The sequence below is a fragment of the Mustelus asterias genome, chromosome 8 (genome assembly GCF_964213995.1).
Source record: "Mustelus asterias chromosome 8, sMusAst1.hap1.1, whole genome shotgun sequence".
NCBI lineage: Eukaryota > Metazoa > Chordata > Chondrichthyes > Carcharhiniformes > Triakidae > Mustelus > Mustelus asterias.
In genome coordinates, this window is record NC_135808.1 from 99,622,761 (window position 1) to 99,635,306 (window position 12,546).

Here is a 12,546-nt window from a genome sequence, read left to right on the forward strand (position 1 = left end):
CATACCCGAAACTGGTAGTATCCAACAATGCTGCAAAAGAAGGAGGGAGGTGAAGAAGGGATTGGATAGAGTTATAAAGGAGGGGAAGAGGGGGAGGAATGGAAGAGCAAGGGAGAACCAAGGGGAGAGGAAATGGGAGAAGGGAACAGAGAAAGTAAGAAAAGGAGAGAAACAATAAGGAGGATGAGAATGGAGAATAGAAAATTTCAGCAGATGACATCCAGAGGTTAACATTGGAACAGGAGTAGGACATTTAGCCACTTGGTCCTGTTCCACCATCATTCAATTTACACCTTAACTCCCATCAATTCACCGTGGCTCTGTAACCCTTAAAAAAAACCTATCAATCTCAGTTTTGCAATTAGCCTAGCCTTCAACTGCACTTTCTTGTAGGGGATCTGAAAGGGCAGAGAGATGAAAAACTGCAGGTTTCATTATCCTTTGTGTGAATAAGAATTCCCTGATGTCCCTCTGATGAACGTAGATCTAATTTTAAGGTTATACTTCGCTGTTCTGGATTCCACCAACAGTGAAAGTAGTTATTTTCCAAATACCCTATCAATCTTCTTGATAATTTTAAACACCTCATTTGATCACTCATTACTCTTCTATATTCAAGGCAACACAAGACTACAATTTCTATTTGTGCTATTAGTTAATCTCTTTTGTTTTGAATGCTACGTGCGTTTAGATACAGAGCCTTTAGTTTTGTCTTTTTTAGTATTTTTGTAGGTCTAGCATGATCTGCTGATTTAATCTCAAATTTGTACTCTGTCCCTTCCTTTCATAGTCTGTTCATCATTTCCCATATTAGTACCTTTCTCTCGTGCATTATTTCTACTCTTTTATTTACCAAATTTGAACCCTTCCCCCCACTATTTGGTTTAAAATCCTCTCTACATTCCCCAGTTATGGGGCTTGCAAGAACATCAGCTCCAGCATGGTTCAGGTGTAGATTGTCCCAATGGTATAGATCTCACATTCTCCAATACTGGTGCCAGTGCCATTTGAGCTGAACCCACTTCTCCCACACCAGCCTTTTCTCTAATCTGTTTTCCCCATGCCAATTTGCACGTAGCTCAGGTAATAATCTAGAAATGATTAACTTTGAGGTTCTGTTCTTAATTTAGTGATAGCTCCTCATCCTGCCTATGTCGTTGGTACCTAAATGGACAAAGATGACTGGATCCCCCCATTCACACTGCAAGTTCCGCTCCAGCCCTGAGCAGATATCCCAAGCCCTGGCACTGGGCAGGCAACATAGCCATCTGGGACTCTTGCTCTTTGCTGGAGAGGAGTGTCAATCCCCCTGATTATACTGTTCCCTACTATTACTACATTCCTTTGTGCTCCCCCAGCCACATGAATGACTTCCTGTACCATAGTGCCATGGTCAGGTACCTCATCCACACTGCAGTCCCTACTCTCATCCAAACAAGCTGAAAGAATCTCAAACCTGTTAGGCAATTGCAGAGGCTGACACTCCTGATCTCTGGGTTCTGTTACCTGCTTTAGCTGCAGTCACAACCTCCTGCCCCAAACACCTTTCAAACTTTTCAGAGAGAGAGAGTAGAGTGCTGTTTGAGAAGGAAGTGGGAGAAATGAGACAGGGTGAAGAAAGAGCAAAACAAGAGAGAGTTAGGGCGGGGGAGAAAAGGTTGGAGCAGGGGTGAAAAGAGAGCCGAGATGAGGGACCGAGTGGAGCTGGTAGACTTAGAAGAGGAATAGAGACAAAGAGCATCAGGGGCAGGCGGAGTGGGAGGTTGTGGAAGAAGAATGCCAAGTGGAAGGATCAGAGATATGCAGAGTGGAGCGCAAACCAGTGGTATGAGAAGGGAGGTAGCAACAGTCAGAAGATCATTAGGAAAGGGTGCAGGAGTTATAGATTTAAGAACACAGAAACAAACCATTTGGCCCAGTCTGTGTTAGTGTTTATCATCTATAACAACAACAGTTCTAATCTCACTGGACTACTCCCATATTCCATTCTACTTCAACCAGTTATTTAATATACCGTTAAATGCTGGCATTGCCTCTGCCTCAATCATTAGGTTTAATAGTGCATTCCATAGCTTTATAACTTTTGTGTGAAAATGTTTTGACTGCTATCTGTTCTAAAGTTGTTGCACATAAGTTCTATGACTTCTATGATAATTTGAGATTTAGGACACAATGTCACAAGTTAGAGAGGAGGAAGATTATTTGGCCCATGAAGCAGTTCCACTGTTTGATCCAAAGTTTTTACCTCTACTTCCAAGTGGACAAAATCACAATGGTGACATGAGAGATGCCTTTGTAATAAGTTTTATAATAAAACTGACTGGTTATATATTTTTTATATACTCTAAGAATGTGGCCAAGACTGGGTGGCAGAAGTATTGCATTAGTAAATGGGATTGTGTGTGATGCATCAAAGTTCTGGAAATTACCATCAAATTCTTTACGAATAAATCTTTCCAAACTTGCTAAGGTTTGTTCTCTATTTTGTTCCTCCAGTGGCGAGAGCTCATCTAAGAATAAACATGTTAGATTTTAGTTATTCATCAGGCTTTATTTATTCGACCAAAAAGACAATAATATTGAGATGTATTTATACATAGTCAGATGTATTTACTTACAGACATTTGATTACAAATAATGAAGATGGTTAATATTTCTTCCTTATTATTTATCCTCCAAATACAAAAATACATGGAGATGCACAGTTGATGATTGGAGACCTGCCTTTAAGGATTGGTGTAATAAATAACTGACCTTCATTGCAAGCCAAGTATCAATTAGTAATGCCAATCCATGTAACTGGTTCCAGCTTGCAGTGAATTTTGCACCTGCACCGGTTTTCTTGTATTTCATTGGTCTAATACTTTTCATTGATATTACTGTCAACCAATAAGTTATGAAGTGTGAAAGCCCAGCCTTCAATCAGCTAACACATATCACAATTCTTACTAATTGGAAGAGACAAAACAACTACCAACATTTTTCTTTGAAAGTGATTTTTTTCTAGATTGTTGCCACTACAATAGAAGTTTCTCCCTCCACTTCACAAGCTGTGCATTTCATCTGTTCATCAGCCCAATTTTATCTTTGTTTTGTTTCATTTTAGGATTCAGCCCTACTTCTGCTCCTCAGGCTGCAATACTGTGAAAATATATCAAGTTCATTTAGCATAACATTTAAAAAATATATTTCCAAACTCACTATGGCTGAAAGAAAATTAAAGTAAAGACATTTCATTTTATTTCATCAGTGCTGCACCTTGGGTTAGAGAATGGAAGGAAGGTAGCAAATATTGGGAGTGGAAGGAAATGCAGTAAATTTGATAGGCCTCTTCTCTGAATCTGCTTGGAAGACAGGGGACTGTTGGGTGTAGTGGCAGATGCTTGATGATAAATGTATGGAGCATCTGAAAGCCACTTATTGTGAGCAAAGCCATGGCAAAACATCAATGTTTAATAAAGTTTTGAAATTATTCCATTTGGCTACCTTAACATCAATTCTGGCTTAACTCCTGACTTTGATTCAGCTCCCTGATGCTGAACCTCGTCATCAGATGACACCCTAGGTGTGTACGGCTTAGATGCAAAGCATCTCAAAGTATGCGGCTTAATCTTGGGGTAAAAAACAGAGACAAAGATGTTGAATCAAAGATATATTTGGAACAATTGGTAAAGGAAGAGTCAGGTACTCTCCAAATTTATCATCAGGGTACACACAGGTGAAGACTTGAAAGGAATCTCAGACAACAGGCGGAATCTCACACTCTCCATCTGTGAGATGGCTGGCGGGGACTCAAGATCCGGCAAAACCTGGAAATTGCAAATCCCGCTGGTGAGATCATGAGGAGTCTGGACAGAGTAGATAGGGAGAAACTGTTCCCACTGGTGAAAGGGTTGAGAACAACAGGGTGTAGATTTAAAGTAGTTGGCACAAGAAGCAAAAACCACAAAAACTTTTCACACCTTATGTGGTTAAGGTCTGGACTGCGCTGACTGAAATTGAGGCTTTCAAATGGGAATAAGATTGTTATCTGTAATGGAAGAGCATGCAGGGCTATGGAGAGAAGGTGACAGAATTGCACAAAGTGAACTGTTCATTCAGAAAGCCAGTGCAGACACAATGTGCTGAATGACTGCCTTCTGTGCTGTAACATTTCTATGCTTACTTGGGGCTTGTACTTCAAAAAGCATTAGTTCCTGTTTGCATCTGAAAAATCAGGCATGCTGTCCACATCAAGCGCGATGACATTGGATCCCCAACCTGACATCCTCATGCCTGTCTCCGAGAATAGAAGGCAGGTGAGTGCTAAATTGGCAGCCTGCTGCCATTCTTTAAAAACTAATTAATAAGCTATTAAGCTCATTTATAACCCAATCATCTACAATTTTACATTGCCTGCCCATTGAATTCTCAGGTATCGGACCTAAAAAAGTTGGGAGTATTTTCCTGTAGCTATGACGAGGCAGCACACCGAGGTGGTAGACAGTGCCTGACACCGTGACTATGGGTGAACATACCAGCATACCTGCTAGGGACGGTGGCAGTGTCTGTATGATCTTTAATGTCATTTTTAACAATCTTTTCTGCACCTTCAAAATGATTAATAAAGATTGATTCTGAGAGCAGAGCGACTTTACAATTCTAGCCGTGACTGTAGCATTATCCCTTTGCTGCATGATGTAATGACCTAAAGTACTGATTCTCAGAACCCTCACACCGAGATGTTATTCATATTACATTGTGAATGTGGCTGCAACAAAAATTCAACACTATATTATTTGTTGTATTAACTCAAGTCACAAGAGTTTAATATGGTGTGGCACTTTTAAAAACAGGCACGAGAAAGTGTTCCTGATGCTAACTGCAAGCTTGGAAGGGAGCAAGGGCAAGAGTGTGTGGCCAGAAAGCAAAATTCCAATACAGGAATCGATGGACTGCACACTTCTGGGTCAGTCTCCCGCACACTGCTGAGACAAAGTACTCTCATAATTTCAGCCTTTAAAAAATATGCACTTTTGTAGGTAGCAGCAAAGGTAAGAGTAAACTCAACTTCAGAGTTCAAGAGATAGTATCAAGCTTTTGTATAGAACAAACACCATAAGATCATAAAACATAAGAGCAGAATTAGGCCACTTGGCCCATCGAGTCTGCTCCGCCATTCAATCATGGCTGATATTTTTCTCATCCCCATTCTCCTGCCTTTTCCCCATAACTCCTGACCTCCTTATTAATCAAGAACCTATCTAACACATCACTCATCGCAGTATCACAACCTTTTGCGTTCCATCAAACAGTTTGTAATTCAAAAATGTCGCATGAATTCGCTGTTTGTCTTTAGAAAATACTACATTGATAATGGTAAATTATTGGATTTTTGTTCACATGAAATTAAAATGTTTACAAATGTTATGGTGACAAATGGATCACATACTTCTAGCACAAGTGAAACAAAACAAGCAGTGCATCAATACTGACTCAGTACTTAAGATGGTAGACTATTTTCTGTAAGTCCATAACATTATTCAACCAATACGTACGTTATTAATTATGCGATGGCATTGAACTTACCATAACATTTTGTGCAGACTAGATCAAGAATTTGCCTAAATTTATTTATCATAGGTGGCAAAGGTTTCAAATCAATCTTCTTGAAATCCTCTGGGCAATCATTCTTTGAATGTCCATCTCGTTTGCAGATACTGCACACAATTGTTGGTGGCTGAAGAGAACAGGAAACATTTACTCATTTAAAATACTCCAAGAATGATTATTACTCTCTTAAGACTGCCGTAATACTTATACATCAAAGTAAGATGGAGCATCAATATGATCTTTCACCAAGTGATGATACTTCTAAATATTGAATTGCTGATATCAGCTTTGCTGCTATACCCAAGTAGTTTCCCACAAGGATGGAATTTCTCAAAAATGAGAAACAGTTATCTCCAGCCTGCTTGCTGCCAAATCATACAGCACATTTCCTTCAACCCAGGGCTACTGGACTAACCCTTTTCCAGAGCACTTGGTATAACTGTCTGTTGAATGCCGTCACAGTGCACCTATATTAGGCATCAATCATTGGTCCTTCGTGAAAACTCTGCAAATTACATTTATTGCATGGAATTTGCAGATAATTTGTTTTAGCCCAACATGCTCAACTTACCATGAACATTTGTGGCTTACCATCTTTGTATTAGTTTTAGACTGTGATATTTCCACATAAAGTTCCTGCCTTTTAGTTTATGTCACTAATACATACATATGATGATGTGCTTCTATCAGCTTTACAGGAAGTTCAAAATGCCCAGATCTTTAATGACTGGGTGAAATAGCCAGTATGAAGTTAATCATGTTGATTTTCACAAATATAGATAATTTGGAAAAACTAATTATTGTAAATTATCAGCTGACACAAAATAATCAAAACCAGTTATTCTTTCTACAGTTGAGAGACATCCAGCAACTGCCTCAAATTGAACAATTTCTGATTTCTTCAGTGGCCATGTTGTTTCCTCAATAACTGGCCAGATATCCCAATTAACAATTTCAAACATAAAGTATGAAATTGAAATAATTCGTAATAAATTAGCTAAATTTTGCCCATAAAATTACCTAGTTCTTTTTGGAAGTCCATTACACTTGCCTTCGCTTGGGGGTTTGAGCTTTTCTCCTTACGGCAACTTGCCTTTCCTCACTGGGTCTCCCTCCTGTGTGCCTCTTTGCAGACATCTTAAGTTCTAACTCAACTAATGATGATTTCAATCCAGCAACACCAAAAATAAACAAAATACTAATCTTTAGATGCTTTAGGTGCTGACAATCCTCCACAGATTTTCTTTGTTTTCACTTTTGCCTTTGCTAAAAGACGTATATTTTTCTTCTTTTTCTTTCTGAGGTCTGCTGTGATGAATTTTGCAATCAGAGATAATAGTTCAAAATCCTACTGCAGTCACTCGGTGCTCACCATATGTTTGTTTCGGATTACAAAATGTAATGCCCTCTCCCTGCTTTCCAATGTCTGTTATGTTGCCATGGTACTAAAATCCCCTTCAAGTACTCACAGCTACAAATCATCTCTTGCTGCCTGATTCCAGCTATCATAAACCCCCATCCAGAAATTTCAGACTATATATTCCATCCTCCCTCCCCAGAGTCCTGAACTTCTCTTCCTCCAATTATTCCCAGACATTTTTCCAAATAATCCCTAAATTCTATCTAACTGAATTTCAGGCCATCCAAGTCTCTCCGTCCAATTACTCCTTCTCAGACTGCAGCACTTCCCAAGATTCAAAAAGTGAATCTCTCATTTTTCTCAACCATGCATGTTACAAAAACATCCAGGTGGCCTAACCTCACTCAATCCAGTTCTCATCTCCAACCAACACAAAGTGGCTCCTAACTTCTGTTACACCATAAATTAAACCAAAAATTGAAGCTAGATTATATATTTTGGCAATATATTTATGAAGAATATCAAATGCAATTGATAATTTTGAAGTGCAAGGATGAAAGCCTCACTGAAATTAAAAAGGCAACGCTTCCAACATCTTTGAACCACTGCAAGTATACTTTTCACTAAAACATAAACTTTGATGTTTCTACTGCAGTTAAAACATAAGCATTTTGGACTCGAGCTAAGTGGTCAGCCTGGCTAGGGATCTGTAAAAGCAGACCAATCAGAGTATATACACAGGTCATGATCCACCTTCTACTCAGATTTTTGAAGACTGACATGGAAAACCAAACAGCAGTTTCTGTTATTGGGATCCTTTCATTCATTTAAGAAACAGTGCAAGACGAAGATGGACCCAAGTGTATTTTTTTCCAAAAGAAATCAATTGTTGAGGAATGTCACATAGGGGATTTTCACAGTAACTTCATTACAGTGTTAATGTAAGCCTACTTGTGACTAATCAATAAACTTTACTTTAAATAATATGAAGTCCTGCCATATATCATTTATATTTCAATTTATCGGTTTACAAATGCATTTTTATAACCATAAAGCTTAAGAAGTCTCTGACCCAAGGTTGTTTGTGTAGCCTGAGGCCCACCTTCGATACATGATACTTCAGTTCCCACTTTCTGATTGCCAGCACTTTAGCTTCATTATGAAAAATAGTTAAATGTCAAAGGTGGGGAAGAAGACTGTTCAGGAATATCACACAAAGCCTTGAAAATGTTGAGTAAATTGTGTAGATGGGTTTGCAGCTGCAACTTCAAGGGAGCCTATCTACATAGAACATAGAACATTACAGCGCAGAACAGGCCCTTCGGCCCACGATGTTGCACCGACCAGTTAAAAAAAAAAACTGTGACCCTCCAACCTAAACCAATTTCTTTTCGTCCATGAACCTATCTACGGATCTCTTAAACGCCCCCAAACTAGGCGCATTTACTACTGATGCTGGCAGGGCATTCCAATCCCTCACCACCCTCTGGGTAAAGAACCTACCCCTGACATCGGTTCTATAACTACCCCCCCTCAATTTAAAGCCATGCCCCCTCGTGCTGGATTTCTCCATCAGAGGAAAAAGGCTATCACTATCCACCCTATCTAAACCTCTAATCATCTTATATGTTTCAATAAGATCCCCTCTTAGCCGCCGCCTTTCCAGCGAAAACAATCCCAAATCCCTCAGCCTCTCCTCATAGGATCTCCCCTCCATACCAGGCAACATCCTGGTAAACCTCCTCTGCACCCTCTCCAAAGCCTCCACATCCTTCCTGTAATGTGGGGACCAGAACTGCACACAGTACTCCAAGTGCGGCCGCACCAGAGTTGTGTACAGTTGCAACATAACGCCACGACTCCTAAATTCAATCCCCCTACCAATAAACGCCAAGACACCATATGCCTTCTTAACAACCCTATCCACTTGATTCCCAACCTTCAGGGATCTATGCACACATACACCTAGATCCCTCTGCTCCTCCACACTATTCAAAGTCCTCCCGTTAGCCCTATACTCAACACATCTGTTATTCCTACCAAAGTGAATTACCTCACACTTCTCCGCATTAAACTCCATCCGCCACCTCTCGGCCCAACTTTGCAACCTGTCTAAGTCTTCCTGCAATCATCATCTATGATGAACTTTTTTTACAAAAATGTTCTCAATCGCTATATTGGTCCAGATTTTGTAGAAAGTGGCAAAGCAATGGCACTCACCACTGATTCCCCCCTCCCAAAAAAAAAGCTGCCCACAAAGATTTAGTGATTTCCACCTTATTGATGACAGCTTAAATCTGGTGGCAAGTCATGTGGATCTACAGATCTGCAGCAGCAGAGATGTCAGTAGGCAGGTAAGCAACGAATCACTTTGAAGTATTCTCACAGATAGCGAAACAGGAAGTTTAAAATACCGTCTCTCTTTATTTAAAATTTCAGACAGCGCAATAAACGATGTGATTGGATTAAAAGTTCAAATAAACAATTTTTAAAAAATTTAAAATGTGGATTTTTTTTATCATTATGGAAATATTTAACATTCCACAAATGTAAAATTAGGTTTTCAGGGCAAGTGAAGGTGGTTAGCAGTAATTATAAAGTTAGTACGCTGTTAAAAATCCAGTAACACCTGATTAAACAAAGTGTTACTTTTTCAAGGATTTTTTTAACCACAAGCCTAATTGTGCATCAGTGGAAGTTCCCATCAATTGGAAGATTTCTCACCTACTCAAGTCTGGGAGACCTCAGCACCACATCCTCTGGAAGAATTTGAAATCATTGACAACATTTCTGGATTTTACGTTATTCTGCAAATGTGTAGCTCCGGAAGTTGCTGCCAGTTTCAGTGGAGTCACAACAGCAAATGCTGACAGTTTCATTATCGTTACCATCACAAAATGCAGGCTGGTAATCTTAAATAAGCCCCCTGTGGGATCTTAATCATAGAATAGAATCTCTACAGTGCAGAAGGAGGCCATTCGGCCCATCGAATCTGCACCGACAACAATCCCACCTTATCCCCGTAACCCCATGTATTTACCACCCTAGTCCCCTTGACACTAAGGGGCAATTTAGCATATCCAATCAACCTAACCCGCACATCTTCGAACTATGGGAGGAAACCGGGAGCACCCAAGGGAAATCCATGCAGACATGGGGAGAATGTGCAAACTCCACACAGGCAGTGACTCGAGGCCGGAATTGAACCGGCGCTGTGAGGCAGCAGTGCCACTGAGCAGTCCTAAATGTTCTTATGTTCTTATCCTAAAACGTTTCTTGAACTTAGAAAAGTGGCACATTTCTGCTTCTAGATACAAGGATGATTCTAAGAACTCTATTCTTTTTAAAGGATTGCACTATAATACATAACTCAGTACATGCAAATGTAAAGGATAACTTGCCTTTCCGTTTGTTAGGATGCTTTTCTCAAAGACATAATGTAGTTCCCCTGTTTCTGATGCATTTCCAGTGTCATCAATAACAGTGCAGCTAGGAGCTTCAGTTTCTGTTGTGCAAGTTTGTGAGGTAGTTGAAACACAATTGGCAGTGCAATTTGTTCCTTCTGAGCAATGTACTCCTAGTTTGCAACTATCTTTATGTCGATGCAACTGCAAACTGGCTGGTGGCATCATATTTTCCATGGACCCATGTCGTAACTCTTCCAGGCCTGCCTGCTTTGAACAACTCTCTGAAGAATCAGCCACCTCCAGTGTTCTAGTGGATTGTTCAACTGAATCACAACTGAGTAATCTTTCACTTGGATCTCTTGTGCAGTTGTCAACCTCTGGCTTCCCAAGATCACAATTTTTAAAATTCACTGCAATTCCACTGTTGGAAGGTGAAACAGTTTCCAATTCCAAATGCTCAAAATCCTTTTTAACATTTGCAGTAGATTCAACATTTGCATTAGTATATACTTGTATTCCACAGTCATTAGTTCCATTTGTAATTTCTCCATCGATGGAAGATTCTTTAATATCTCTCCTTACTGCAGTTCCCTTCTGTGGCAAACAACAGTTCCCTGAACGTTCTTCAGATTTGACAGGCTTTTTACTGTTGACTTTCCCTTTTTTTCTGGCATCTGATTTTAACTTAATCCCATCTTTCATTTGAGGAGATGCAAAATATTTGTATGCAGTCCTAAATCGTTCCAGAATATACTCAAACACCATCTGGCTGTTCAAACTCCGAGCAATATTTCTCTTTAGTGCAAAGGGATCTAGTTAAAAAAAAAACAGCAATTATATTACCCAACATTTTTCCTTATATATCAAATGCACTTCAAAAATACTTCAATGGCATTCATAACAGAACTCTCAGAAATCTTAAGTTATTACTGCGAGGTCATCAAAATGACTTAGTTTGGAGATGATCTAAGGCATGGGTTGGCAATTTGCTGCTCTGAAGATGCAGGCTCATTAAGGACTCATGTGGTCGCTGGCCTTGATTGATGGAGTATGTTTTGCAACCTGTCCAGATATCAAACAACTCTTCAAAGAAATCCAACAGCAGAAATTGCATTAAAGTTTTTTTTTCATTTTGGCAAATACAAGTATAATCATCTCCTGTCTTGTCTTGCTTTTCAAATTGTCAGGCATTTGAGTAACAGCATTGTGACTTTTAAGATATTGCTGATTTTGACTAAATTTTTAAAAATGGTTTTCTTGTAACTAAAGTTGCCAATCCCTGGTCTAGGACATTTTAGAGTTTTGAAATGTGTGTTTAAATTATTCAACTTCTGTTTTCTATAATGTTTTATTCTGGAGATGTGTGAAGTGCAAAGAACTTACTACTGAGACCTCAGTACATTTCAAAGTCAGTAAAATATGGATACAGTAAGAAATCTCACAATACCAGGTTAAAGTCCAGCAGGTTTATTTGGTATCATGAGCTTTCGGAGCACTTTCCCTTCATCAGGTGGGTGACTTACCTGATGAAGCAGCAGCGCGCCGAAAGCTTGTGATACAAAATAAACCTGCTGGACTTTAACCCGGTGTTGTGAGACTTCTTACTGTGCCCACCTCAGTCCAATGTTGGCATCTCCACATTGTAAAATACGGAGGGATTGGAAGAATTAAAATAAATAAAAAAGCTTACAGTAACATTTGAATTAATGTTTTCCTTTGCTGAGCATAGTAATTACTTAGAGTTAATACAGACTTCTTATCTGCAAGGCCAGGCTTTAATTCCAGGTTAAACACACAGTTGGTGAAATTTGTCTCGGAAGATGACACAAAATAGTCGTTTTACATTCTGTCCAAAGTTCTTTCCAGTGAAAGTCAGTGGAGAAGAAAATCAGGAAGTGTATAAAAAAGGCTGTCAATTCTCTACTTCCCATTGTGATACCACACAGGATGAATTTCGCCTCACAACCTTCTCCTGTCTTTCATTTTGCCTCTACAAAAAGGAATCAGGTTAAACACACATCACTACCTAAAGCAAGTTCAGCACTCAAAAATGTTCCCGATACCTAAACGCAATTCAGTGTCTCTACATGAAATACAAATGTCCCAGTGCTACAGCAAATTAGACTTAAGCCAACTGAAATTGTAAATAAGAGGATCTTTGTAATTAGAACTTTTCATCTTGAGAAA

The 12,546-nt window shown here is 39.4% G+C and overlaps 1 protein-coding gene across 6 annotated transcripts in view; it reads right to left on the reverse strand.

Annotated features, from left to right (window-relative positions):
• tut4 (terminal uridylyl transferase 4) overlaps positions 1–12,546 on the reverse strand; it is a 78,291-nt gene that overhangs the window by 25,865 nt on the left and 39,880 nt on the right. For all 6 annotated transcript variants that reach the window (XR_013498540.1, XR_013498541.1, XM_078218580.1 and 3 more), the window contains 3 exons: positions 10,354–11,171; positions 5,569–5,719; positions 2,430–2,510 (listed from right to left, as the gene is read on the reverse strand). Coding sequence is in view for 4 of the 6 variants with exons in the window: in XM_078218580.1 (XP_078074706.1) it covers positions 2,430–2,510; positions 5,569–5,719; positions 10,354–11,171 (1,050 nt within the window). In the remaining 2 variants the exon portion in view is untranslated. The remainder of the gene's footprint in view (positions 1–2,429; positions 2,511–5,568; positions 5,720–10,353; positions 11,172–12,546) is intronic.